This window comes from Aphelocoma coerulescens, chromosome 3 (assembly GCF_041296385.1).
Source record: "Aphelocoma coerulescens isolate FSJ_1873_10779 chromosome 3, UR_Acoe_1.0, whole genome shotgun sequence".
NCBI classification, from domain to species: domain Eukaryota; kingdom Metazoa; phylum Chordata; class Aves; order Passeriformes; family Corvidae; genus Aphelocoma; species Aphelocoma coerulescens.
In genome coordinates, this window is record NC_091016.1 from 42214545 (window position 1) to 42242526 (window position 27982).

Genomic DNA, 27982 nt, shown 5'->3' on the forward strand with positions numbered 1-27982 from the left:
GAAATGTAGCCATGTAGGCTGACAGGGAAAGTAAATGAGCCTCATTGTAGCAAGACTTTCCTCCACAAAGCCTTTTATGTAACTGTAATTACTGAAACACATTTCCACATAATCCTGTCAAGGATAGCCCTCTGGTTTTAAGCTTGGAGAAGACCTGAGTTTGTGACACAGTCATTCAGAAACAACCAAGAGCCAACAGAGACAATTAAGTGCCTCAGGTTGGAATGACAACTTGCAGAACAGACCACCACATCTAATCTTAGGGCAGACTGGTAGGAATGCCCTGCCATCTCCGGGTGACATTGCCACCTTGTGCAGTCCAAGCCACTTGGGAATAAGCATTCCAGGCAGCAGCCAGCCTGCTGTGTGGGTGGTGTGGGAGGAGCCATTGATCCTCTTTTATGAAAGCAATGCTGTAAGCAGAAGCTTAAAATAATCTACTCTTCTAAAGGATATCATTTCATCTCCACCCTTTCAAATAAATAAGTCAAATTAAAGCGCTCCTGCATAATCCCCCTTCCTTGTCACAACAAGGAAACATAAGTGTTAATTTTTCTGCTGACCTGTTAAATTTTCGTGGCAGTTTTGCAAGGCCAATTTAACATTACCAGTAGAAACTTCACCTCAGTGCACTCGTCTGTTGTGATGAGACACTTGCAGACTATTATTTCTGGGTCATTTGTGCCAGCTACTGGTCCTGTGGATGTTGACTTAATTCATTTCCATCGCCTCCACCCTTTCGCTATTTTCCAAGCAATTCCTTGCATTGTTTCATTAAATAATCCATTCGAGTTCTTGAGCAGCTAATCAGAAGGAAAAGTGAGTATGAAAAGTGGTAACGTGGCAGAGATCAACTTTATCCTCTCAGCTGTGATTTTGGAGAAGTTATTAGACTGTAGGCATACACCCACAGTGCCCAGCTCTGAGCTGTGCAGGGGAACGTTATTTGTCCATTCGAGAGCTATAAAATACTGCCAGACCAGAGACCTGCAAGTGTAATTGCCACATTTCTCAGTTAAATGTTGCAAAGGCCAAGGCTGCTGCAGTGCCTATTGGATTGTGCCTGTCTCTGGCTGTGTGCAATGCACTGTCTCTCTGACTACAGCATGCATCGATGCATTATATAAGCTCGTAGCATGAGGCAAGCTTAAGGACATAAGTTACGAAGTTGTTTGTTTTTTGGTTATCTACAGCTCTTGGAACTGCAATGCAAACACGTTTTTATGGGTGGTCTCTAACTTATGTTATCAGTAGACTTAAGCAGTCACTTGTCTGCAACTACAGTGTTACTTGGAAAGCTGGGGGTTTTTGAGCTTTTGTGAAAATTAGAGGCATGTGGGGTTGTCTAATAGATGAGTTACAAACTCAGTTGTAAATGTGATATGTTTTATCTGTAGCACAAATGTGTACATATTACTTTTCAATTTAACAAATGCTACTGCTGATCTATAGAGTTAGTTTTTAAAAGTCCTACTAAGATCTAGGGAGAAATAATTATGACTTTTTTTGAGGCAAGGATGCTCACAAGGTAAAAAAAAAGGGCATGTCTAAACATACTTTCTATTTTAATTTCTGTTTATTTCTAGCACACCAGAAACTACTTGCTTAGGAAAGCATTTTTTCTCCTGATACTTCACCTACTTTCATTTCATTAATAACTAGGAAGTTACAGACTGCTCAGCCATCCCAGTATGGCTTAGCGTATATTCTTGCAACTAATCCAAATGCTATAGCAAAGAAAAGAGAAGGTGTACTTTATTGACTTGTTGACCATATTTCTGTTTGTGCAAGCTGTTTGGGTGACCAGCCTGTAGGGAAGGATTTTTGAGCTGCTGCTGTGTCCAGAGAGCTTATTAAAATGTGGAGCTGGAATCTATCCAGAGCACTGAAGCTTTCTTTTTCCCTAGTGTTCCCTCTCTTTAGTTTTGTAGCCCTGCTGTAGCTGCTTGTCCCCCCTGGGGAACCAATTGCAGTGCTGGAAAATTAATCTCACAGTAAGTATTTGATGGTCTCTCCAGGATTATATCTTTGGAGAAGCAGCAGCAGTGTGTCATTGACTTTTTATTGCCCTCTGATCATAGTGATTTTGACACAAATCTGCCTCACCACTGCCCCAGCCCATGGGAGCTTACAAAGGAACACAAAGTACAATCCAAGCAGTAAATGTGTGTGTATTTAACTTTGATAACAGTTAAGGACAAGCAGTGTCAATAAGCAGCAGAATGACCCTGCAGCTGTCCTGTGTGTTCAGGACTTCATGTCTTCAAGAAGGAGGTTTCACAAGTGCTGCAATGTTTAAGAAAAGTAGACTGGAAACCATTTATTAACTGTTTAGCTTGTGTCCTCCCTGAGTCATTGTGAGAAATCGAAGCATGAGCTGTATTTAACATCTCTTGTGCCACTCACTGACTTTCCTGATAGATTGCCCCAGTGGAAGGATTGGTGTCTATACTAAAGAAGAGAGATGACAGGGATGGAAAAACAATTGCTCAAGTCCAGCAAAAGCAAACAAAGAGAAGAGTAAGATTCCAAGAAATGGAAGACACATTGGATCAAGGTAGTTTAAAGCTGTTAATTCATAGGTTGCCCTCTTGGGGTGCAAATATTGTCAATCTTTTTGTTCATAGCAGCAAAGCAGGCATTTATTGAATATACTCTCTTGGTTTTTTAAAACTTAATAAGTAAAGGTGATTGAACAAAGATTGTTAATCTGTACCAGGTTTGCGTAACAAGAGTACAGAAAGATACAATAAGCACACTTCTCTTTTAAAGGTTGGTTGAAAATGAAGTCACTGCTTTTTTCCTCTAGATGAATGATATACAAGTGACAGGTAATTGAAGGCCTTTCATTAATGTTCATTGCTTAGAGGTGGGTGGTGTAGGCTTTCTCCCTAAATCCATTTAGGTAGAGGGATGCAAAAGAAACAAGTCTGTTGTGCTTTGTCCATGGGTACATTTCCAACCCTTTCTTGGAGCCCATGGGAGTGGAGATGTCAGATTTTAACCTTGCTTTATAATTTAAGATCCATACATATTTGCTAGCTGTCATTAAATCCAGCTTTACACCTTACTGTCTTTTTGATGGGCTAAATAGCCTCATGAGAAGTACAATGTTATTTTGTTATGCTTTTATTTTGGAGTTTAAGATCTCTATTATTCAAACTGAAGAGATATTAAGAAAAATACTTTTAGTTGTTAATGATACAGAAAGTGCTATCTACTGTGTATGCCAGCCACTAAATGGTATAAATTAGTGCTGAAAAGTGCATTAGCAGCCTAAAAGAGACCCTATCCCATCTTTTTCTTAAAATTACGTTAAAAGTATTCATGTTTTATTTAAAATTCCAGTTAGAGTTTTTTCTATGATTTTCCCCAAGGATTTAGTGATCCAAAAGGAAAGTGGTTTAATAATAATAATAATAATAATAATAATAATAATAATAATGATGTTATCATTACTACTTTAAATCTGATTTCAAACACACATAAAAAAATCACTTGAATGTTTCTTTTTAACCCATTTCTTCTCCCTGGTGTAGAGTGAAGGGAGTATAGAAATTTTCTTAGAGCCACACCAGTCTGACACAAGATGCAGATGTTGTTCGTGCATACAGATTAGCAAGGACAGGTGAGGTTATGAGGACGTAGCAGCACCTCTGCAACCTCTGTATTATTCCTACTTTCGAATAAACAATCCTGCAAAGAATTAGTAGAGAATAACTGAAATGTATAATAACCCCTCACATTAGCCTACTCTGAAGGTTTTGTCTCTGTACTTAAAATGTGAGAGTAAACACAAGCAGTTCGTTGTAGTGTCATTACAAATGAAGCAAGAATGTTTCCATTTGGTTTAGTTTCAAAGCCTTTGTTTCATTTCAACTATTCTATGAAGGAAGGCTTTGGCTGTGGGGCATTCTCACAGGTAAGCTTATTTTGCTTCAGTGTGGAATGACTCCACAAGGGATCTCGGCAAGGACAGGTACACAGACTGCAGAAATGAAGCAATATAATTATTTAGGTTTCTGACAAGACTGAGAAACAAAATTCCTCGTATGCATTGTGGTCACCTTGATATGGTGAGCATTATTAAGTGTGTTTACCTCCTGACCCATTCATGATAAAAACCCATCTCAGGTTTTCTCACATGCATTTGTATTGCTTTGTATAGCATTCTTTTTCACCTTTTCTGCTCTTATTTACAGATGAAGTGGCTGGTGGCTCCTGTATTTTGCTGATCCTGCTGTGCATAGCAACTGTTTTCCTTAGCATTGGAGGAACTGCACTGTACTGCACCTTTGGTGACATGGAATCCCCTGTGTGTACTGATTTTGCAGCCAACATGGATTTCTATTATACACAGATACTGCAGCGTGTGGAAGAACTTAAACACTGGATAGCCTTCTCATAGCTGGAAGGAGTGGACACAGCACGTTGACAGCTCACCAGTGGTTACTGGAGAGGGTAGAACAAAATTGTGATTTCAAGTTCTCTAACACTTGCCACCTGCAGGTGATGTGTATTTGACAATATACTTTCACATTTACTTAGAAATCAAGAAAATTTTAGTTTAGCAATCAGGTGGCAAAATGTTCACATCTGTTCACAACTGTAGCAGCGTGGTATGGGAGCATAAAAAGTTATTATCTTCATCCTTTTGAGAGTAGGCAAGTAGCTTTTTATCCACTTGAGCAAGCGAAGAAGAAGGAAGAAAATTAACTGTCTTCTATATTCTCTCCCATTGCCACACATCGTGTAAGCAATCTCTGGAAGCTTAGTAAAAGGACAGCTTTAATTTACAGCTGTTTGTGCAAAGGTGTTGCCTCCAGCTATCATGCAATAAGTCTCTGTTTTATGGAAACTTTTTTTTTTTTCTAAGTCTTACTGGTTTTATCCATTTTATTTCTCCTGGTGAGCCATGTAATTATTGGGGTGGAGTGAGAAGAGTGCAGTGGCATTCAAGGAGCCCTCATTTGGTGATTACCAGGCTGACCTTGTATCTTATAGCTTACAGTGAATATCATGAATGGGATAAATCTGCTGGCAGATTTCACTAAATTTCTTGGACCTTTACTCTCGGTATCATGTGGGTTGTTCTAGAAATGGAAGGTTAAAAAAGAAATCACTGGTCTCACTAAACACAGAAACAAAAGATGTTTAGTAAATTACTCATATTAAATAATCAAGTGGCTTTGGCCAATCTTAAAGCACCTGGTAGAAGGTGTGGGGCTAACTGGGTTTTTCTCCAGCTATGTGACTGACTTGGAGTAATCACTTTGTGCCTCAATTTCTCCTCCATAAATGGGGAATAATGATCCTTGCCTTTAGCTATGAATATTTATTGGAATTAGGGCTCATGTCTGATTGATCCCAAATGAGTGCACAGGATCACAGAACTGTGTGGCTGCAGCCTCTGACAATGAGTGAAAGTTATGTAAAGTGGGACTGATCCAACAGAAGAGATTCAGAGGTTCACTGCAGATCCACAGCACCTTAGTAGTCCAGGGCACTTGTTCCAGCTGATAAAGCACATTTGCATCTATTTGCCCTGCAGTTCTGAGACCTGTATTGTAAAACCTGTTCTTTCTCTATCAGCTTTACAAATTTAGATCAGTACAAAGAGTCATTTTAAATGGGTATTTCTATCACTTGGTGCTCAGCCCTCCCTGTGTGGTGGTGAGAGGGACACTGACAGGACAGTGAAGGTGAGAATTAGATACACAGGCCTTTGGGCCACACTCTGGTCAAGATGTGGCAGCTGTTCTTGTACAGAGCACAATGGTCCAGCCCTGCTGATGGTGTGAGTGTGAAACAATTCCTTTACACCTCAGGAAACAGCATTTTCGAGGGGTCCACTTCACTCCACTCTGTGATTTCCTGCTTACTAACCTTGTATGATGCAGTGTGTTCAGGTTTAGGATATTATTTTGTAAAATGCTATGAAGTGAAATCTTTGAGATACTGCTCAGAATTATAACATTAAAGATCATGCTTTCTGACATTTGCAAGCAAATTGTCCCTCTAGTGAGCTTGATTGTTCCTAATGCACTGTTACACTTAACGGGTTTTTAAAGCGAAAGTTAAAATCATGTTTTTTCTGGAATAAACTGCATGTATGATTTCTCTTTTGGTTTTCACTGTGGAGGCTTAGTTCATTTATACCCTAGGGAGCCTCATGTGCAGCTTTATATTAAACTAGCAAATTTTAAATGCCCAAATTAATGAAAACTTTTGCTTTTAGAATGAAACTTGAGAACAGTAGTTTGGGGTTTTTTTTGTTTGTTTGTTGTCCTCAGAGTATCATAATGCTGGGCTACTCTAAAGGAGAAAGGGAAAGACACTTTTGTATTTTAAAGTGTTACTGGCTGGTTCAGTTTATTATTTGAATTCTGGGTTTGTTTGTTTGTTTATTTATTTAGTTTTTCTTTTAAAGAGAAGCTTAATTTTCTTTTTTGGCAATTTACTCGCAGAATAATTAAAAAGCATGCATTCAGTTAAAGTATGTATTTATAGTGACTATGTAGTTAGAATATATTTTGGGTTTCTGTAACTTTGCATTGAATGTTTCAGAATATTAAGTTTATTCCTAAAGAGACAACTGTTGATTTCAGCTTAAAAAATATATTTTTAACTTTTGTGCACTTCATCACCAAAAAGATTGAGAGGTATTTATAGATCTATTTATTCAAAAGTATATCAGACATGGAGATCAAAGATCCACACCTTCTAGGTTCATTTAATTAAAACTATTTTAAAATAATTATTTTATTTTAAACAATAAAGCTATTTAAAGTCAAAGCAGTTTTTAATAAGTATTTCAGTTTCAAAGCAGTGGCCCAAATCCTGGTATGTTCTCTTTGTGCTATATTCCTGGTGCAAAGACTCACTAGCATCAGCAGAACTGCCTACAGGTCATGAGGAGGTTGGGCAGCACTTCACCAACACGTACCCACTGAAGAATGAGCAGCCAGCCATTCTGTGTAACTCAGATACCCAACACTTGTAACTTGGAGGATCTCTTCAGCCTTCCCAAGCTATGCCAAGGTACCACACCTGCAAAGTCTCTCAGGATTTGAGGGAGCAGAAAGGGCACACGTGCACAGGCTGCCCAGCTCCCGCTCTGAGCTGCTCACTCCTCAGTTGCAAGTGAGGGCTCGAATCTGGATCCAATTTCTGTTGGCATTCCTTTACAAAAAGCTGATGGTGCAGATTCTTGCTTCGTGTGACAAATCTGTCAGTGCAAATCATTTGCATGGTGTATGGTACATTATCAAACTTGCAGCTACCAACAGAACAAAATTTGCTTTGCCTTGGAACTCCAAAGAGTGTGTGGGTAGGCCTGATGTTGGCCTTCCTGTGTGTTCTGTTCTCTTCGGAGAACTGGTGACGTTGCTTCCACCTGGGTGACCTGAGGGGCTAGGATTTACAGAGAGGTAAATCAAAGTGAGAAGAAGTAGTGGATTTGAACAGTTACTACTCTTGTCTGAGTGTTTGAGGTAAAATAATACCAAGCAACAGCTAAGATTGTTTCAGGAGGAAGAAAACAGTGGAAAAAGGCTTCCCCTTCACACACGCACTTGGTGCATTTTAAAGCCTTTTGTGTATAACTTATTTATTCTGTTTCCTTCCCTGCCACTGTCCTTATGGCTATTCTGCTTGGCAGTAGGGGAAACATACTGTGCTGACTTAAAAACATTTGTAATTGGTACAAAAATTCAGGGAATGGTTCCATACTTGACAGTAGTTAAAAATATTTTCATAAAATAGGACTGGATTTCAGGCTGCTAGTGTACCTTCAGAGAAGTTGGGCCACTTAATCACCTGCAGCACTCTCCTAGAAACCCCCACCTTCCTGTTTATTCTTTGAGCATAATTCTTGCAAAGAGATTCTTGTGATAAAGAAAAAGCCAACAAGGCTTTTTATGTAGATTCAGCATTATGCTGACAAAAAATCTGGCCACATAATTAACACCCTCACCCCAAACAGCCCACACTACACCAAGAAAGGCAGTGTGCTGTAGCATAGCCACCCTATACCACAGGCTTCTTCTCAAGACAGCGGAAGGAAGCGGATATTCCACAGCCCAGATATGCCAGCAGAAGTTTGTGATCTAGACACAGCCTGTGATTTAATTTTCTTTTCCATTATCTTTGCTTTCATACATGGAAAATGCATAGTAGCCCTGGTGACAAGCAGTAGGAAGTATTGTAACACAAAGGGAAACTCTTGTTTAGGGTTCTTGGTAGTAAAGGGCAAGTTTGAACTATCAAGTAAACATTGGAAGTCCAAATTCTTGTGTGACTGGGTACTGTTCCATTCAGTAACCTAAAGGGATGTTACCCTCCTAAGGAGACCTCTTTGCCTACTTTGTACTGTAATGTAAAACCAAGAACATATGAAAGGAATCAAAGTTATTTGTAACAAATTTATCTTAAGCTTCCTTTAGGACAAGGAGTAAATAACTGTCTTTGAAAGTCACCCAAGCTTGTAATTTACATACTGTAGCAAAAAAAAAAAAAAATAAAAACTGTCCCAAAGAAAATACATGACCTTTTTTGGGTACTGTGATTTCTAAATGTCAGAGAAGACTGTGATGATTTTCTGTGAAATTCAAGTAAATGAGCAGTACTTCCAATAAGAATTTCATGGTCAAGCCCAAACCAGAATGGAAAATGAGGATAAAACATGTAAGGTTTGGTCTGGTGGTTGGTGTAGTTTTCCTGGCTGATTTGTCTTTGTTTCAATAGTTAAACAAAAACCCAGCTTCCTCACAGAGCCTGGTGCCACCGGACAGGTGGGTTTCAAGTACTAAAATGTTGCCTTACTGCATCATTGTGAAAGCAAATTGACAGAGGGTGAGTTTCAGAATTCCTAGTAATTGGTGGGTGACCTGCATAGTGATCACAAGACATTCTGCTCTCTGAACTCCGTTAAATAAATAAAAACCCACAGTTGCAAGTCAATCCAACCCAGAAGCCTCTTGATCCAGGAGTATGCCAGTAGCTTCACACTGCGACACTTCTCCACCCATTTTTATTCCTTCTGTCTCCTTCCCACTTTACCATTTCTTTCCCAGTATTTAATAGCACATGTTCTATCATTCACAGGACCATAAGTGTTAGGAATTGAGTTAGGAAGGGGCCTCAGAAAGTCTCTAGTCCAAACTTCTGCTCAAGGCAAGGTCAACTGAGATCAGACCACTTGCTCAGGGCTTTATCCAGTCGGGTCTTGAAACCCTCCAAGGATGGAGACTGCACAAACTCCCTGGGCATATTCTTCTGCCTGGCTGTCCTCAGGGTGAAAAAGTTCTTCTTTATACCCTGTATCATCTCTCTTTCAATTTGTTGTCTCTCATCCTCCTGACACACAATGCTATGAGGGAGCATCTTAGTAACCTCCTCAGAGAAATCATCTCTTCTCCAGGCTATACAGTATTTTCTACCACTGTCCCTCTGATTCTTCTCACTTTCTTGTCCACAGTATCTTTCCTGACAGTGGTCCAGAATTCTTCTATTAGAATAGGGATCCTGCATCCCTTTCCTCTTCCACCTTAGACTCTGAAATTCAATATTAAGATTTAGAAATCAGCAATGAGGCCACAGGCAAAGCTGAAATAGCAATTACAACTACTATTGCAATAAAAACTCTGGGTGACTTGCTGGGTCACCAGTGTCATAAAATATTTAATGAAGAAGTCGTTTTTTAAAAATGAATTTTCTAAACTTTGGTGTTTTAAGGCTCCTTTTTATCATTTGTGATTTGTATTACTTTGAATTAAGTGTCACAGTAATTCTTGTTTGTCATAACATGAGCCTAGGGTTTACTGATTTCAGTGATGTCCAAAAGTTGTGGTCATCTCCTGAAGAAAATGATGGTGGGGAGTAGATGCATGCTGTTTCACAGTTGCTTTGTGTCAGCTGTTACTGAATTGATACCAGTGAATTTCAGCCAAAGGTGTACACTTGGGTTCATCCTGTTTTTTTTTTAATATGGCAAACAGGCTAAAATGGAAAATATAGAGACAGCACTGAAGCACACCCAAAATTTCTAAGACATGTCCAATAGTCCAAAGTCCTCCATTAATCTAAAATTGTTAAGCTGCTCTTTCTTGAAAACAAGTTTGAATCCATCTTCACATGACATCAGATCCATCAGCTCTCTCCCTCTGCTTTTTGCCAAGGAACTGTCTAGCAATGTGTCATCTTTAGCCAAGTTGGGCCCCTGATGTAACACTCATTTGTTAGGCTGCTGGGAAGTTTCCAGTAACACTTCTGTCAAGTGCCAGTTAATGATCGTGTCCCATTTCATTGCCTGGCACTGAAAATGAGTTTAAGCCACACTATTGTGCTTTCATAGACTGATCAACTTCAAAGCTGTTACCAAAAACAACTTTCAGAGTGAGAGCTAAATGTTCTTTAAGAAGGTGCCATGTGCCAAGTACTACAATGAGAAAACCTGACTGGTTTTGCCATAACACATCCAGATTCCACAGTTGCTGTTTGCAATGCATGGAAGCAGTGCCCATGCTGTGTTTCCAACAGTGCACCCCTTAAGCTGGCCAGGATTCATTCTGTTCTCCTGAGCTGGCAGCCTTGCACAAGAAGGTGGTGGTTTCATCAGAAGTGGTGAAGAACCAGAAGCGGTAGAAGTTGAGCAAGGTGAGATGTTCCTTCCACATGAACCTTACACCTAAAAATAGAGGTGCTGGTATTGGGTTTTTTTAACTTTATCTAGGAACTATTCATCGGTTTTCTTTCTTGTCTTTTTATTAGAGAAATGCAGCATTAAGCAAATTCCTCTGTTTCTTTTCCTGAAATAGGAATTGATGCTTTTTGCCAGAGAGAACATGCATCTTGCCACATGATGCTGAGAATCTTCGTGCTTGTGCAGCTCTTCTGCCAGAATTTGTAATGAAATCGATAGATAGGCTCTGAGGCTATGAGAGCAGCGAGAATATTTTCACACTACTTTTCCTGAGGCAGCTGAATTCAATGCACTCTAGAAGGGACTTGCAGAAAAAAGGGAGTGGAACACTTGAATCACTAAGGATCCACACAGTCAGTTTCTGCAAGACAAAATATCAGTATCTACCATCAAGGTTGCTTAAAAAAACCCACCATAAATAATAGAAAAGAGTATGTTTGAAAACAGTTATAAAGAAAAAATACATACTGAGGTTTCTAGTAACTTTTTCAAAGATCTGAAGATTTATGTAGAAGTTGGTAAATTAAATAAGGGGGAAGAACTTCTCAGTGTTACACAAAGGTAAAGATGAAGTATCTTATGGGCAAAAGGGCTGCAGAAATAATGTAGCAAAGATCTTAGATCAACTATGGTAATTTTTTACTGGAAAAGAAAAAAATTTCTGATAAAGATATCAGTGATGGGGTTTTTTTCATCAGATTTTACAGAAACAGATAAAAGATGTGCAATAGTTTAATGACATCAGGGAGGAAAAGAGACTAAGGATTGAAATACTGTTAAATTCTTTGTAGGACTTCTTAGGAGCAATTTAAGTGGTTTGTACAAGGTCACATAGCAGGAACAGGAGCAGGATCAGAGCTTAAAAATCCTATTTTATGATCTTTTGTCTGTTCCCAGTCTCCACTAGGACAACACAGATTAGGGAAGATAAATGAGTACTCTCTTGTTCATAGTCTCTTTGATTTCACACAGCTTTGAAGACTTTCTTTAAAGATATTTTTATATTCTTATAAATTTTGTGGTGATCTTAAGGAATCAATTTTATTCAATGGATGAATTTCCTTTCTAGTATGCAAGACAAACTGCAAATGCCCTTTTAGCGTATTTTTAGTACTTGATATCATCATAGCCATGGTAGCTGGTTGCTATTTACATGTATTAAAACAAATGGTATCAACAGACCACAAACTTGTGGGAACACAAAATATAATGGCAATTTCCATCATCAAAAAAAGAGGCTCAGGCTGTCTGTAGTTACTTTGTGTTTCACCATCTAACCCTTACTGCTCTTGCTCTGTTAAGTACCAGGAAAATAACGATTCTGAGCAGAAGAGGGGGGCCCTGCTGAGAATCCTAATCAAGCCACAATCTCGCAGCTCTGCTGGGCTTCACACAATGTCTATCACTGTGCCAAGAGGGAGGAAACAAAGCGATGTGGAAAGAAGCCACAGTCACCAGATTCTGCCTCCCGGCAGAAATGAAGTTCTTGTGAGGCACAGAAATGTTTTTGACCATGGAGTGGATGTTGTCATCACTGTCTGCAAATGTGAAAGATGAAAATAATTTCGAATGTTCTTGGCATCCCTCAAAATGACTTTAATAACCCTATTTTCATTTCAATTTTTGTGTTACTGAAAGCTTTCCCTTAGTTGAAGGCACAGAAAATTACACAATGTTTTTTGGGGGGTTTTTTGGTGTGTACTGTCTCTTGTATTTTTCTAAAAACAGAGCATTACTTTTCTGAGTCAATTCACTGGGTAATAGCCTGTGATTTACCTACAAAAGCAAAGTAGATGGCCATTAGCAATAATGACTCATGTATTATAAAACAGCCCCATTAAAAGGAACCATTCCTATCAAGTCATGCAGTAGGATGATGAAACAATATTTTCAGTGAATAAGCTGAATTTTGCAATGCACAGCAAGCCTTGCACAGCCCACCCACACTGCCAGCTCAGTCTGACACTTTGTTCAAATTTGTGCTGGGATCTTTCATGGCTACAATTTCCCAGTACAGAGCAGCCAGGGAGGCAAATATTCTCCCTTTTGGTCCTTTGACCACAAACATGACCAGATCTCTCAAAGCTGAACAGAACAGCCAATAGTCGTCTGTAAAGACACCTACAGTTTCAGTAATGAAACCCCAAAACTGTGAATCAAATGTTCTGCTCCCAGGAGATCAAGCAGTGTCCTTTAGGACTGAGCCTGAAATTGTTTTGCCTACAGTCCAGCATAGAAGAGACTTCACAGGGTGTCCTATGGTACCTTCAGAAGTAGTTCAAAGTAATTGCTATCCTGAGAACTCCCAAAAAAGTTGTAAGGATCTAAACTTGCTGATATTCATTAAGTAGATAGATATATGCAGTATGAGGGATTGAAAACTTTGGGATCCCTGAACAAAAGCATCATGGAAACCCTAAAGACACTTGTAGAAAGTTTTGAGTAGAAGCAGCGCTGCTGAGACTGCCTTGTGATTTCAATATCATTCAAATATGAACAAGTTTCTTAAGGTAAAAAGGCTGCACGCTGTGGCATTAACCATCACAGAACACTTACCATCACAATCATTAATTTAAATATGGTTCAGCAGGACAGAGACAGGGCAAGTTTAATTTTTTTTTTTCTGGCTGTTGTTCTGAACCACACTGTTAAACAGAAAACCACTTTCTTTCCAGGTTTGGCTTTTTTATACTCCTTATATTCTTTTCCATTTTATTTTCCTCAAATCTTCATTCCTGCCTCTGAACAAAATCCTTTTTCACTAATTGGCTCAGTAATTTTTTTTATATGGCCAGAGAAGAAAATGGCTGTGGCTGAAAAAGGCTGTTCTGTGACAAGGTTTGAAGTAGTTGGGAGGAAGAGTTGATGAGGTGGTAAGAACACAAAACTGGAACTTGGGAGGGTTTACTTTAATTGTCTGCTCTTCCATGAATTTCCTATGTGGTCTTAAGCACATCACTGTGTTTCAGTACACTGCATATGTAACAGGGACAATTCTCTGAAGCTCCCTGTGGCAGTACTCATTCTAATGATCCTTAGAGCGAGTGGAGTCATGGTAATTTCAGAAGTAAAACGTTTTAAGCAATATCAGCAACTTGCTAGTCACGCTTTGACTGAAATGGTTACCCTGCATTGTCACAAGTAATTGCAATGAACCCTGCATCTGAGAAAAGAAGGGAAGAAAACCCTTCTTGTTATTCACTTTTTGAGCTTTCTATGAATATGAAAGCTGTTTCAGAGGGGCTGTAGGAAAGAAGTACTGAAAAATAGGGAGATACACTTTAGTATTTCTGCCAGCTTTTGTGCTGTGCCATCAGGTGAATAAATTGAATTCGGTTTTAGGGGGGGTTTTGTGAGTTGTTTTAGCATCATAATTACTATACTGTGAGATTTTACAGTTATTTTAAGCTACCTGTAGAAATAAAAACTGCTTTTGCCTCCCTGCATTGCCCTGTGGGAGTGAGGGGTAAAGCCAGTTACTTGATGGATTTCAGTCTGGTATCTGCAGTGCACAGACTTGTTGGTCCTTCCCACTTTATAGCATCTGCAGTGGAACAGAGCTTTTAATGGGCTTAATGTTGCTGGTGGTCTCTGCAAAGAGTGGGGAAAGGAGGGGGGCTGTGGGCAGAAACAAACTGTGGAAAATACAAACAGGTTGTTTTTTAAAGTATTAATACTAAAAGCTTTGAAAGAGAATGAGGAAGTCTGTCCCCCATCCTTTTCACATTTATACCAATTAAGCTTTTTGCTATGTGTAACTCACTGTAGTGACAGGATTAGTTGGGATTTAGTGATTTAGATATATTTAGTGATTTAAATTCTCAAGTTCACCGAGAAATTGCCCATCATAAGCTATTCACTGCAACTCTTGAAAATAATGTGGGAGGCTGATATAAAGGAAGAAATGAGCCAAATTAAGTTACACCTCCAGTTCAAACACAACCTAGAAATTCCCTGGTGCAGCTGCCTCCAGAAGCACCCTTCTGTCACAGATACTAGCTGTGGAAACTGCCCTTGACTGCAGAGAAATTTGGGCATCTTGTTGGTTCTGTGGGGTTTTTTCCCTTTGTGTAAGTGACTTCCTTGTAGGTTTTTGTGCAGAAGGTAGAGGTTTTGCCCATTTTCTTCCAAATATGTACCCAGGTGGTGGCAGAGAAGAGTGATGCTATCATAATCTCTTACTGAAATAGAAAAAGATTATGGTCACAGCAGGTAGCACCCATTTTTTGGTGCTATTGTTAACATTTCTGTGGGCCCATTTTTCAGAACCTTGCATATCCGATTCTTTTCAGCTGATGCTGGGAGTACTAAATACAGAGAAGCCACCATTTATTGCTGTCTATTCCTGTGTCACACAGGAAAACCAGAAATGGATGTTAGATGAATAATCTTACCAGCCCATATTAAAATTCATTGTTAGATCTTTGTGAGCTGAGGTACTTATCTCAGCACATCTCACCGAGGTGCTGCTTTTCAGCACCTCATGATTTCCAGGGCACGTTTGAGTAAATGGTAAAAAACCCTTTAGGTTTAGGAGGGGGAGGGGAAGGGTAGGTCATGTAATTAGATGAAAGTAGGCCATATGACTGGGATTTTCCTTGTGATGAAATACTCATTGCTGCCAATCTATTCAAATTGGAGAGAGACAGGGGAGCATGGGATACAACTGTATTGTCCTTTCTTCAGGCTGTTTCTTGTTTCTCGTTGTCTCTTGACCTCAAGTATCTCCTTCTCAAAAAAAAATTCAGACTCCTACTGCTGCTGCTGCTTCTGTTACTGTGAGGAGCACTGCTTTCTTAAAGTAAATTACTGATTGTCACCAGAAATGCATAGTATCATAAAGATAAGTTACTTGCTTCCTTTTGAGTTCTCCTCCCTTAGAAGAAGAATTTAATTTAGGTATACTGCAAATTTCCATTGTAACTACCTTTGAATTTCAAATTCACTTCAAACCAGCACACGGCCCATGCATGGTCTCTATACTTGGCCCAGCGTGCACCAGCTTAATGTGCATTGTGGAGCAGCCTTCTCTCAAATTATGCAAAATTGTTGGCAGAGATCAAGCCTTCTATCTTTTTAAGGCAACGCCTCAGTATTTACAAGAAAGCCTTCAAACACCGTAGTTAAATTAGCGCTAATCCATCACCTTAAGTGAAGTTCCATAAGCAGAACCTGATGTGGGGGAGGCATCTTAACTAAGACCTGAAACCACTCATTGAGTAAGGATGGAAAAAGAATACTGAATAGCTTCCTAGTGACTACAGAACAGGAATCCTTGAAACAACAGGATATGCTAATGTAATTAAAGACAACATCGTAATACATTGGTACCAAAAGCCCAAATAACAAAGTTCAAGCAGTCTTATTTCCGGGATTTGAGGCATTGGCTTTACAATCTTAATAAATAGTGCTCTTTGGAGAAGCAGCAACAGAGCTGCATTGCTTTAAAATATTCAGCTCAATGAAAATCAGAACACTTCTGAGTGTTAGGCTATTTTCTTCCAAAACCAGATCACAGCAAAATGGAAAAAGCCATTTGATAGTCTTACAACATCATCTCTAGCTAGAGCAAAGCCAGATTTTTATATGCTCACAACTGTTCTTACACAGATATTCTTGTAGATATTTGTCATTGACCTTTCAGTCTTGGAGATAACTTTTATTGCTATTATAAGTAGTGTTTAAAGCATATTATGTGTCATACTGCTTGGCAGTGCACAGGTCCTGATATCATGAGGGTTCTGCATACACTTCACTTCTAGGACAGGCCTGCATCTCCCCAGACAAGAGCCACTGAGAGCACAGGCAGACCTCGCTCTGCCTCCTTCTGTCTCCTCAGAATGTGGTACTGACCCACGGGAACACCAGTGCAAGAGCAGCCCAGCTCCCCAGGCCCCAGCAGCACTCCTGCCCCATACTTTGCCACACCAGTGCTTAATTTCCCTCCCACCACTGCAGTGAGCCCCACAGAGGAATTTGATTTCATGTACATTTGACACGTGAAAATGCTTTGAGACACTCTTGAGTTTTTTTGTTTTAATGCTAAAAAAGAGAAAAATATCTCATTGTTACGATTTGACACCGTGATTTAATTTGAAGCTATTGATCTCCTATTTTTTCAATAAATGATATACTGAAAGAACCCCATAACTGACTGCTATCACTTTTCTGTTTTCTATATGTTACTACCCTGGTATAAATTTTACCTCTTTGGTTTTTGTAACATTGCACTTCATAAACTGGAAAGTAGCATGACACTGCCTAATTCCTTTTCATGACACTGACATCTTGAAATTACTGTTTTTTCCTTCCAGGTTAACAAGAGAGACTGGAAATCTATTTTAATGGCAGGTTTTTATTTTCCTGTAATTCATCTTTTTCATGCTGGCTTGGTAATTTAATTTGTTGTTGACCTAGTTCCGGTTATGAAAAATTAGACTATTCATTATCACAAAAGCTTCATCCTTTGGTCCTTAAATTAATGAGACTTTTAAAAAATATATGCTATCAACTATTTTATGTTACAATATTTTTCTTATTGAGTCCCTTGTTTCATATGAAAACATTTTCTTTGTACACAGCCTTGATGATGATTCCTTTTCAATTGAGAGGTGTAATTACTGCCAGGAAGGGTGACACTCAAATTTAGTCACGGACTAGTATTTGACCAGCATGGCACATGACATAGTTGCCACGGACACCACAGTTTCACTGCACGGATGTTTCCCTCCAGCAATACTGAGGCAGAAGCAGCCACTGTAATTAGAGGTTTGAAACCCGCGTTGTGTAATTGGTTCTGCTACACTGGGCAGAATGAGTGACCCTGTTTAAAAGTGGAAGAAGGCAGAAAAGCAGGTTAAAAAGCAGGTTATCTGACTGATACTTGCCATCCCCTCTAGGTGACTCATTCTTGCTTGCTTGCTCTCACTTTGGCAGTTCTGCGAGGAGCAATCACTTCTCTCAAAGCTTTTTGGCAATTTGTCTCACTTCTAACAGGTTTTGGGGAGGAGCTGGATCAAACTGACCTTGGACAAGAGGTTGCAGCTGTGAGGGTAATGGCTATGACTTTTTTTGGTTCCACCTAGAATGGGAATTTGTCCCAGTTCCATCAATGAATGACTCATTTCCTGGACATCTAAGTCAACATAAATCTCTGGTGTACGTAAGGAAAATGCAGTTGTTAGTAATTATAACTTCCAGTGGAGTTAAGGTAAGCTCAGCTTTCTTTTTCTTGTTTTGACTATGCTTTAGATTTGGAGGCAGGTCCAAGGTATTGCTGCTTGGCCAGGAGTTTGGTGGAATCTTGGGCAAATTCCCCAACTGCCTCCAGGAGGTTTCTAGGGTGGTAGGATCTGCAGAGCAACATTCCTGGAAGTGCTCCATGATTAAAGCGGAAGTCTCTAACAACATGTTCACTATTAATGTTTCTGCTGTTTTCCCTTCTAAGTATGGAAGTAGAAATAGTCCATGGAGACTTTTGTGCCCTCCATACCCACCAGAGTCCTCTGCCCTTCTGTTTCCAGCTGCCATAGGGAATTATGTGAGTGAAGGAGAGATGCAGCTGCATTTAATAGTGATGCTAGCTCAGCCTGGGAGAAAGTAAAAGGGCCCAGGGGAATGGGAGGGAATAAAACTGAAAACATTATAGCCACAGTTTTTGGATTTGACTGAGAGAGAAACTCCTCATGAGCCTTATTTGTAAGGGTCCTTTAGGGGTATCCTCTATGCTGTCCAGAATCCTTACCTGCTGCTAAGTGATTACACAATGTGTTAACTGAGATTTCAGACATTTTATGCAATCAGTGGTTTCTAGGAGACTAATAATCAGAGGCAAAGGCTTCCTCTGCGTGTTGTATTTTCAAACCTTTGTGTTTTATCCCAGGTCCAACAGTGTTTTTGTAGTCTCAGCTAATTAGTGTGTATCCTTACTAGAATCTGAATTTTTAAATTTAAAACTTTTCTCCCTTGTGGCTATGGAGAAACAAATATTTTAAGAAGATTGAAACCTTACAAGCAACAACTTACATATAAAAAGCTTTATCTTCACCAGACTGTTTTTACTACCTATTCATTGTATTCAAATGTTTCAAGGTCAGTATTTATTGTCCATCACAGTGTACACAGATACTACTTGTTTATATCCATAGACCAGTGTCAATCTCTTACCCAGAAAAACAGATACTGCAAAAATTAAGAGGTTATTAAGATGTTTTGCAACCAACTCTAACCCCAAAGTCCTTGAAAGATCCTCCACCTGGAGGATCTGAGGGAGATAAATGCCATGTACAAAGGAGGACTTCTTAGTTACTTATATGCAAGAAGTTGTTCTAATTTTTGATAGACATCTGTGCAGAATCAAAATGAGTTCTTGGTAACATGTTGCCTCATCAAACAGAGGAGGTGTCCTCCCCCTTCTTGTCTGTCAGTGAAATGCAGGTAAGTGTGAGGTCATGTGGCCTGTGTTCTGCATGCATTTGGCACTTTCAGATGCATCAGAGACAGTGCAAAGAGGACGTAAATTAGAAGAGAACACAAGTGGAGGATGGAGACAGAGGGAGCGAGCTCTGGGCACAGCTTGATGGCTTCCAAACACTGGAAGGAAGGACATGGAAATCTAGGTTCATGTCAGAGGCCAGATATTACAGTGCCCCTCGTTGTGTGTAGTCTAAGTTGTGTGTACATCCCCAGTCTTATTTTTGGCAGAAATTATTATTTTCACTTTCACCCCTTCACTCTTCTCCACGGTCCCTGCAAGCGAGAGAAAACAAGGAGTGTGTGGCCTGATGATTTGAGAGAAGAGATTATTGAGAATTCCCACAAAAAGAAAATTAGTCAGTCTCTGGGAATGCTGGTAAGCTTGTTTGCAAACCCAAACAAGCATCCAGATTTTTATTTCAAAACAAATGCTGACCTCTGTGCAGCAAGTACTTTGCAGGCTGCTGCTTCAAAAATAGAACCTTTTACAAAATAGAACCTTTTACACACTTAGCCCTTCTTTGGGTTTTTCCTATCCCCTCCTTGCCGACATCAAATCGAATCCCCCCTCTGTGAGGTCCCAGCCCTGGAGACGGGGAGCAGAGCGGGGCGGTGCCACCTGCTGGTGCCGGTGGGATCCTCCCGCCTCCTGCCTCGGGCCGGGTGAGCACAGAGCCGTGGAATATCCTCAACTGGAAGAGACTCACAAGCGCCATCGAGTCCAGCTCCTGGCCCTGCACAGCACCATCCCCAAGAGTCACACCATGTGCCCAAGTGCATTGTCCAAGCGCTTCTTGAGCTCTGTCAGGCTGGTGCTGTGACCACTTCCCTGGGGAGCCTGTTCCAGGGTCCAGCCACCCTCTGGGTGAAGAACCTCTTGCTAATATCCACCCTAACCCAACCCTGACACAGCTTCAGGCCATTCCCTCTGGTCCTGTCACTGTCATTGGAGAGAAGAGATCCTGCCCCTCCTCTTCCCCTGAGGGGGAAGTTATAACTGCGATGAGGTCTCCCCTCAGTCTCCCAGCTGAAAAAGCCACTCCTTGCATGGCTTCCCCTCTAGGCCCCTCACCATCTTCACAGCCCTCCTTTAGATGCTCTCTAATAACTTTATATCTTATATACCAGCACCCAGAACACAGTACTTGAGCATCCATGGCCTGTCTAGATCCTAATGAGTGATTTTTAAGCTAAAATGTTCTAGTTTCAGTTTCAGCTTCACCTGATGCATCTTGTTATTTATTCCTCTAAAGAAGATTAGTAATTAAAAAAAAATAGAAATTAAAATTGTTGTGTAAAAAAAATACAGAGCAAGCAGGACAACCAGAGCTCTTAGTATTTACCTCTGGTATAGAATCATTATAGGACATGAGAAAGTGTTCATTAGAAATTACCTTTCTTCTGCAGAGGCAGGTACTGCTGTTAAGCACATAATGAAATACAAGAGCACTCTGTCTCCAGGCCCATTAATGAGCTTTTGGTGGTGCTACATCAGCACTTGCTTTGTTTTAGTGATGTGCTGTTTTTTAACAAGGCCCTGGCATGCTGCCATTAACTTGGTTTTATGTCTCTTTGGTGTGTTCATAGCCACAGGCCAGATGGTTTCAGCATTACATTCTTCCTCTAATGTGAAAGCTGATCACAGTGCTCCAAATTACCTTAATTCCACATGCTATATATATTTTGTTGTGTATCACTGTGTGTTCAGCATTAGTCATTTCAGCATAAGCCAAACCTAGGAAATTTTGCATTTTGGAATTAGGCAGCAGGTAGAGCTGGTGAATGAGCACAGCTGTCAATGGGAGTTTTACTCTCTTGGGAAGCCTCAACTGCCACTGGACTTGTAGGACAGGGTAGAGCAATTGATTTGAAAAATTCCATTTCAATGTTTAGTGCATGATTAAATGGTAAACTAGCCTGGGAGGTGTGTGGAGACAGTGCAGTGGTTTCTACTACCACAGCCTTTAGGTGTTTCCCCTTCTTTTAGGATCTTTTGCAAAAAAAAGCAAGCAAAACTCCTGTTGATGGGCCTGTGATAAGCCTGATGTGATGAGCAGGGAAATGCCTGGTAATGTCAAATGCAAAGCTCCAGTTCTTCATCCTCTTCCTCATTTGGGCAAATTAACTTTACAGCTTTCACTCATGCTTGGCTGGTGGGATAATACTTCTCATGCTGCTCTGATTAACTTCATGGCTGCTCTCTTGCCCACTCCTAAACGCATATCTGGATTTGAGAACTCCAGAAATGAGCTCTCAGTGAGGCAAGGCAGTGTGAACACAGGAGCTATGTGGGAACTACTTCTGCTGCACCCAGAAGAGGGTAGGACTGTAAAAAGTTGTTAGTGGCATATATCTAGGAGACAAGAGTTTTTTTGGTGAAACAAGAATCTTGAAAAAGTAAGAATTTATTTAACAGAAGCTAATCTGTGGTTGTGGCTGAGTAATGTAGTAAAATGCAGTCTCATGATCATAGAAAAAATGATAACAAGACAGAGATATCAGCAGCTGGGAACAGTATTGCTGGTGCTCACAGTTTGCTGTAGCAGCCAGTAGTGCCTAGACAAGAGAGTATAACTAAGACAAGGGGTTCCACATTCCTCTGTAGCTTAAGCTCATTGTATACAAAAAGGTCCCTTCCTTTCTTCATTCCAGGAGGAAATAATTAAACTGGCAGGTAGAGAAATTACATTAGGAAAAACAAACATGTCTTAAGCTGCATGTTCCATGAGAATTTTTTTTTTCTATTTCAGATTTTTTTAAAAGTTACTGTAAATTTTGAACAAATTTAAATCTTTTCCAAACATGGCAAATGGGATGTTTTTGTGGGAGGACCCAAAATCCTGGGGGGATTTAATGAATTACAAAATCTCCTCTTTAGGCTAACAGTGGCTATGTCTTAGATTTCATATGTCATGTAGAAAATTGAGCAGTCTGAATTTTAAAAAATTTAGGGATGCACCCATTTGCTTATTCCATAAGCTATCAAGTGAGCTGATTTGTACGCCAGCCTTATTTCTGACAACTGCTTTGAATTCATTCATTGTGGCAAAACCCTCTATTACTCTCCCTTCCATGTTTTAGAGAACATTTATCTTACCCACAGCAGGAATTCATACAATCCTGCTGCTTTCATTTCGCAAGTGGTTTGGAAACAGTTTTGTTCCAATCTGTCTCTAGCACCATTAAAACTGCATTTGATCTTTTTAGCTTTTCTAGAAACTTCTGAAAAGAAGAACTTAGCTCTGTGAAGCAGAAGTGGTGTGAACTGTTACCATACAGGTACAAAGATCCTTTGCCTGTTTATTTGTTTTGAAAGAATTTGTGTTTGAATTTAGCTTCTCAATCAATAGGTATATTATAGCCAGTGGTGACCTCTGAGCATAGAAAACCAACACAATTCACTAGAGGGAGCCCAGACACAATTTCTGAGCTTAGCAAGGAGCTATTACAACTCACCGTGTTACTTGCCATGTGTTTTGTTAGTAAATCTCTCCAGCTGATTAACTTACAGTTCCCGAGTGGCAACTACATAGCCTGCATTATGAAAAGTACCCTGAGATTTCAATTGCAGATAATTTGCAAATCAATACTGAAGTGGGCAGGGAAGTCTCAGATTTTAATTTGTTTGTGAGCACTGGTAGATACTACCAGAATACCTTTTTGGAAACCATAAAAATGTGTCAGAAGAGTTTTGTTTCACTTCCTGCCTGCCTATTCCTCCTAGTGCTTTCCTTCCCCTTCACTAGAATGTCAGATCCATGTACCGACATCCTTCTGCTGCACCTCCTGCTCCTACAAACCAGTGTACCTACCTCTCCTGGCAGTGTAACACACCTCAGCCAGAGCCCAACCTTTGGCCTCTGCCCCCGACCTAACCCATTCACCCATGTACAGCACATTAGGTTTCACATTAGGTCTTTATCTTATGCTTATCTTTCCTTGCCCCACCACTGTGAGCTGCAAGTGCAGGTTTGGGCACCACTTGTGTTGCTGCTGGAGGCGCTCTGAGAGGAGCAGTCGACTGCACTCTGTACAGCATCGAGGTTCTGTTGGCTCGCGGTAACTGCTGTTGGGAAAGTGTTTATCTGCTCTTGCAGAAGTGATTAAGGAGTAAAGACCTTTAACAATGTGGTCAGGTATTATCTGCCATCAGGCAGTCCTCCCCATGTCATGCAGTCGCTGCTCACGTGGAAGCCTTTGCTCTCATTCAGGAAAGAGTCAGCACGCGGCAGGCTTGGGATCCACTGCTGAGCCATGCTAGCTGATTTTTTCTTTAAAAAACACTTGTAAAAAAGTTTGTCTGCCACACCTTGGGAGCCTTTTTTGCTGGAGAAGACTAAAATACTGATAAGAGTTAGAAAAATCATCTGAAACATTTAGGACAGTCTTGGGCACTCTGCTAGAGGGGAGGTGCTACAGGGGACTTTTAGCCTTATCACCCCACACATGTTCAGGTCATAGTGAAAATTGTTAATAAGGTCAATTCCTTATTTTGTATGCGTTGAGCCAGCTTCAGTAGATGACAAATAAGAAGTTATTATTCAAGTAAAGTGTTAAATAACTGATTCTCAGTCCAGGTTAAACACCTTGATGATATCCCAGAAATTCGTAAAAGTGGGAGAGAACTGTCTCTGTGTTGGTCACTGAGACTCTCATTGGCACAAACCAATGCAGGGCTCTTCACAGGCCTTGCAGAGTTATCTGGTGTGTTGCAGGTCTCTCAAGAACGTGGCAAAACATGCTGCACAGCAGATATTCCTCATGTTGTAAGACTATTTAGTTCTTTAGGAATTCTCAGATTTCAGTTACCGGTCCTTCATGCTGCTGAGCAGCCAGTTCTACAAAATGAGGGGAATTTGCTGTCTCTGAATTACATTCTGTGGTTTTGTTCTTTCCATCCTCACAGTAAATGCTCCATGCACTGGTTGCTCATGTTAGGACTAAACTCAGTTGTGAGGCAAGGCAGTGGTCTGAAAGTTGAACTTCTGCTTTCTACAGAATGAACAAAATTATACAGTTGGTTAAACTTGTGGCAATTCTCAGAAAACCTCCTTATGAAATGTATTTGTGAGCAGAAGATTTTGAAAAATGTGTCCCATTCCAACATTACAGACAATAGGTATCTGTTAGGACCTTTGCTAAGAGGAGATGGAAGACACCTTGCCTTTGTCCATACTACAGACAGACCTAAATTCAATTACAGCTGTGCTGTGCCAAGGTCAGTTAGGGGCTGTTGAATATTAACTACATGGGAGACACAGACGGAGCAGCTTTGACGTGTTGCTCCTGGCCCTTATTTCAGCATAGGAATACTTAAGTCAGGATACGCTGCCTGAGAGCACCATTTGAAGCTCTGCTCTCACCCCAAAACTCTGCAGCAATTCTGCTGCACAAAACATCCACACAGAACAAAGCCAGCTGCACAAAACTGAATGGTGTGCTCTCTTCTCCCACTTTCTTTCACAGGAACAGGAGGGAGAAAAGAAAATCTCCACCACTGCACCAGTTCTTCTCCCCTTATCAGGAACTCCCTGCCCTTCAATCTCTGACAATTCATGAGGCAGTAGCATTGTGGTGATGCAATATCTGCCCCCTTACCCCTCTCTGGCTTCTTTAGGATCTCAGGGACACTCCTTAGGCCTCAGCCTTGATTATTGGCTCATGGGCAGTCAGCTTCCCTTGAGATTATCAGAAACACTGTCTGTCCCCAGGAACTTCTGTTGCCTAACAAGCTCCTGCTTTCTAACAAACAGCCTTGAAAACTTATTTTTGTCTGAATAACAGCCTAAGTGGAATAATATTACTATTAGATTTTCAAGGAAAATTCCAGCAACTACCAGATTGGATTGTAGCCACAGTGGAAATTTACAAATGACCAGACTCAATCATCTTGCAATCCTATAAAGAGTGGCCCTAAGTGAAACTCTCTGGGATCCCCTGGGCTGCAGCACATCTTGCTCTGAGTGGGACATCTCTAGAGCTCAACAACTTGCAAGTTTGCAATACTCAGAGGACCACTGATGACAGGGCCTGGGCTGATACCCCCACTCCTCAAGGCTCAACTCCTCAGCTGTTGAGAGATGTGAAGGCATCTGATGTGAGTACTCCACTGAACTCAAGGGGAATTTTTCACAGGTATACCTTTGTACATGTTTCTTTGTATGTGTGCGTGCACATGTGAATTGATTTTAATGCGGTACAGCAAACATACTATGAGTGTTGCCATTCCACATTCAGAGTAAAATTAGATTCATAATTAAGTTCTTGTTGTGCTTACAGAAAATCCTATAGGATCATTTTGTAAATGTTAAATTAATCAGTGATTAGGTTGTGCTACATTCCTGGGACATAAACCATTGATCAAGTCTGATACTAAGTTTAGCAAGGGGATCGACTCTGAACCTCATGACTCAACAAAAGAGGCCCCTTTTCCCTTTGGCACCCTTGCCTTTCTCCATCCTTACACTTTTGGATCCCCAGTCTATGCATAAATCATTCTAGATTGGTTCTACTCTGATTTTCCTTTGTGTGCTTTATCTGAGTAACAGTGGTAGAGTGAACCTTGCCATCGAACTTTACTGTGCTTTTGCAAATTTATGTGATACATATAAATTTATAAATTTAAAAGATACATATTTATCTTGCTTTTGCTGATACCTTTGCCAGTAATTCTGTAAGCAGCTCAGACCACTCATTTGCAACAAACTTCAGTGGGAGAGGGTGGCTTCCAGGGAAGTCATGATGGCACAAAGGTTTTAAAACCACTATAGGAAGAGAAGAATTAACTATGTGCTCTGCTTGAAGAATGAGAGAGAGAGAGATTTGCACTGAGTTGCTGTAGTTTCTGGGATGAAGAGCAGAGTTTTGTGAAGGACCATCTTTCCCAACCCTTAACCAAAAGGAAACAGGTGTTGTGGATAGGGGGCATCCCACCAGAGCTGTTCAAGATAGCAGTGAGAAAAAACAAAGTCTTTGGAGGTCAAAAGATGGAATGTATTACCACTTTAAAGGCAGCTACAAGGTTTTTGAGAACAGTTATACATGTGTAGTTCAGCTTTGATTTTTAAATGTAACAAAAAATGAGCAGTTGTGGTTTTGCCAGTGTGTAAACTGGATAATCTGATAGTCCTTCTTTGTCTGTGAACAGACAGTATTTAACCTGAGAGAAGAAAAGTACCTGTGGATACCCTGCATGAACACTGACAGATCATTCAAATGCACTGAACAGAAGCAACTGGGTGTGGGACCAGGCACTGAACGGGCCCCCAAGGAGTTCTGTAGGCAGTTAAAGTCAGTGGAGTACAGAGAATAACATCAAGGAACTCTAGGTTTTTGCCTGTGAGCAGTTTTAGCTAATTAGAGCATACGGACATTTTCCCTTTATAATGACCTTGCTCAAGTAAGATGCAAGGAGCATTTCAAGGACTATTAGACTCTGGTTTTATATTCACAACATACTTGGGGGAAAAGTGGCTAGAGAATTTTACAATTCAGTCTAACACCAAAGAGTGCAGACAGTAAATAACAGGAGATCTATCCAGCCATCTACTTCCTCTTGCTGCAGCATAAGGCTTCCTCACAGTTAACATTCTGGTGCCTTGCCACAAAATTACAGTGTCAGTTTCAGATGTCCTGTCCATTGGCACCCGTGGAATCACAGGACTTGTCCTCCTATCGACACCTCCCTTGCTGTGAGGAGTGGGTTGTGCTGATCCCTCTGTCAGCCACGTTTGCTCAGGTGGCACCTTTTCTTGTACTCCAAGTCCTTCACCTTCCATCCCTAAAAGTTACATCCTCAGATATTTCCAAAGTGTTATCATGCCTCTGTAGCTATTTTTAGCTTAACAATATATACCTTGAACTTAGGATTTTTTTCCTGGAAGGTGTCTCCATTCCTATTCCAGGATAATTCATTCTTTCCTGGGTGATTTTCATGCAACTGTCTTCAATTTGTAACAAAGTGGCTGAACTGGAATGCAGTGTTTTAAATGACACTTTCAAATAGAGACAGGTTTTTATTTCTTTCTATGCAATCTGATGCTCTGCATTGCTAATGTCTTCCACATTTATCATCCTCTGGGCAAAATATTTATCTTTGTTTCTTTTAGCATAGCTGCATTCCTGGTTTTAACTTCTCTAGTATAGATTAGCTTGCATTTTCTGAATATTTTCACTTTTCATTTCTTACCAGTCTTTAAATTATTTCTCTGCAACTATGGGAGAAAGTTCCAAATTTTTAATTGTTGTCATCAAAATGAATACTGAGCTGGGAGGTACTGCAGAGCCCTCAGCAAGAAAACTCTGACATTTAACTCCTTATGTCTTAATTTACTGTGTGGCCACTTTTATTGTAGAGCATTCTAATGCAGCACTGGTTATTACTTAATGTCACCAGAGAAAATGTGCTCTTCCTCTACATTGTCCTATTTGGTCTCCCTAAACTGAAAAATTATACATTAATCAGTTTTTTCATATCTGTGTTCCCAGTTCAGTGTGAGAAGTGGCAACTGCAGTAAATATGGAAGGAAGAGCCTGAACTCCAGTGAAAATCAAAAGTTTTAATCTCTGCTGTACTTCTATGCATCAATTGTGCCTTCATTTCTTTTTCTCAAGAGATTGTTTAGAGCTCTGTATGAATGGAAATGTGCACAGAGCTTACTAAAAAATAAAAGGATGGGATCTGCAAGTGTTATAGGTTGTCATCTGTTGTTTTGTAATCTCCCAATTTAGAAATAAGCAAAATAGGTAGATGAAACTTTGTTAATGTATTATTATTACCTGTCTAGATATATATTTGGCTGAATA

General features: G+C 40.2%; 1 protein-coding gene and 1 long non-coding RNA gene across 5 annotated transcripts in view; both read left to right on the forward strand.

The window, feature by feature from the left end:
* The window catches only part of CNST (consortin, connexin sorting protein), a 45179-nt gene extending 40381 nt beyond the window's left edge, over positions 1–4798 (forward strand). For all 3 annotated transcript variants that reach the window (XM_069009944.1, XM_069009943.1, XM_069009945.1), the window contains 2 exons: positions 2422–2557; positions 4203–4798. In XM_069009944.1, the coding sequence (XP_068866045.1) occupies positions 2422–2557; positions 4203–4408 (342 nt within the window). In that variant the 3' untranslated portion in view covers positions 4409–4798. The remainder of the gene's footprint in view (positions 1–2421; positions 2558–4202) is intronic.
* Positions 4799–17789: 12991 nt separating this feature from the next.
* Positions 17790–27920, forward strand: LOC138107212 (uncharacterized). 2 transcript variants are annotated; one of them, XR_011149320.1, is made up of 4 exons: positions 17790–17912; positions 22385–22456; positions 24644–25312; positions 27665–27920. It is a non-coding gene; the product is annotated as an uncharacterized lncRNA (long non-coding RNA). The 2 variants fall into 2 exon arrangements; XR_011149321.1 differs by having other exon boundaries at positions 24644–25274.
* Positions 27921–27982: the final 62 nt, after the last annotated feature.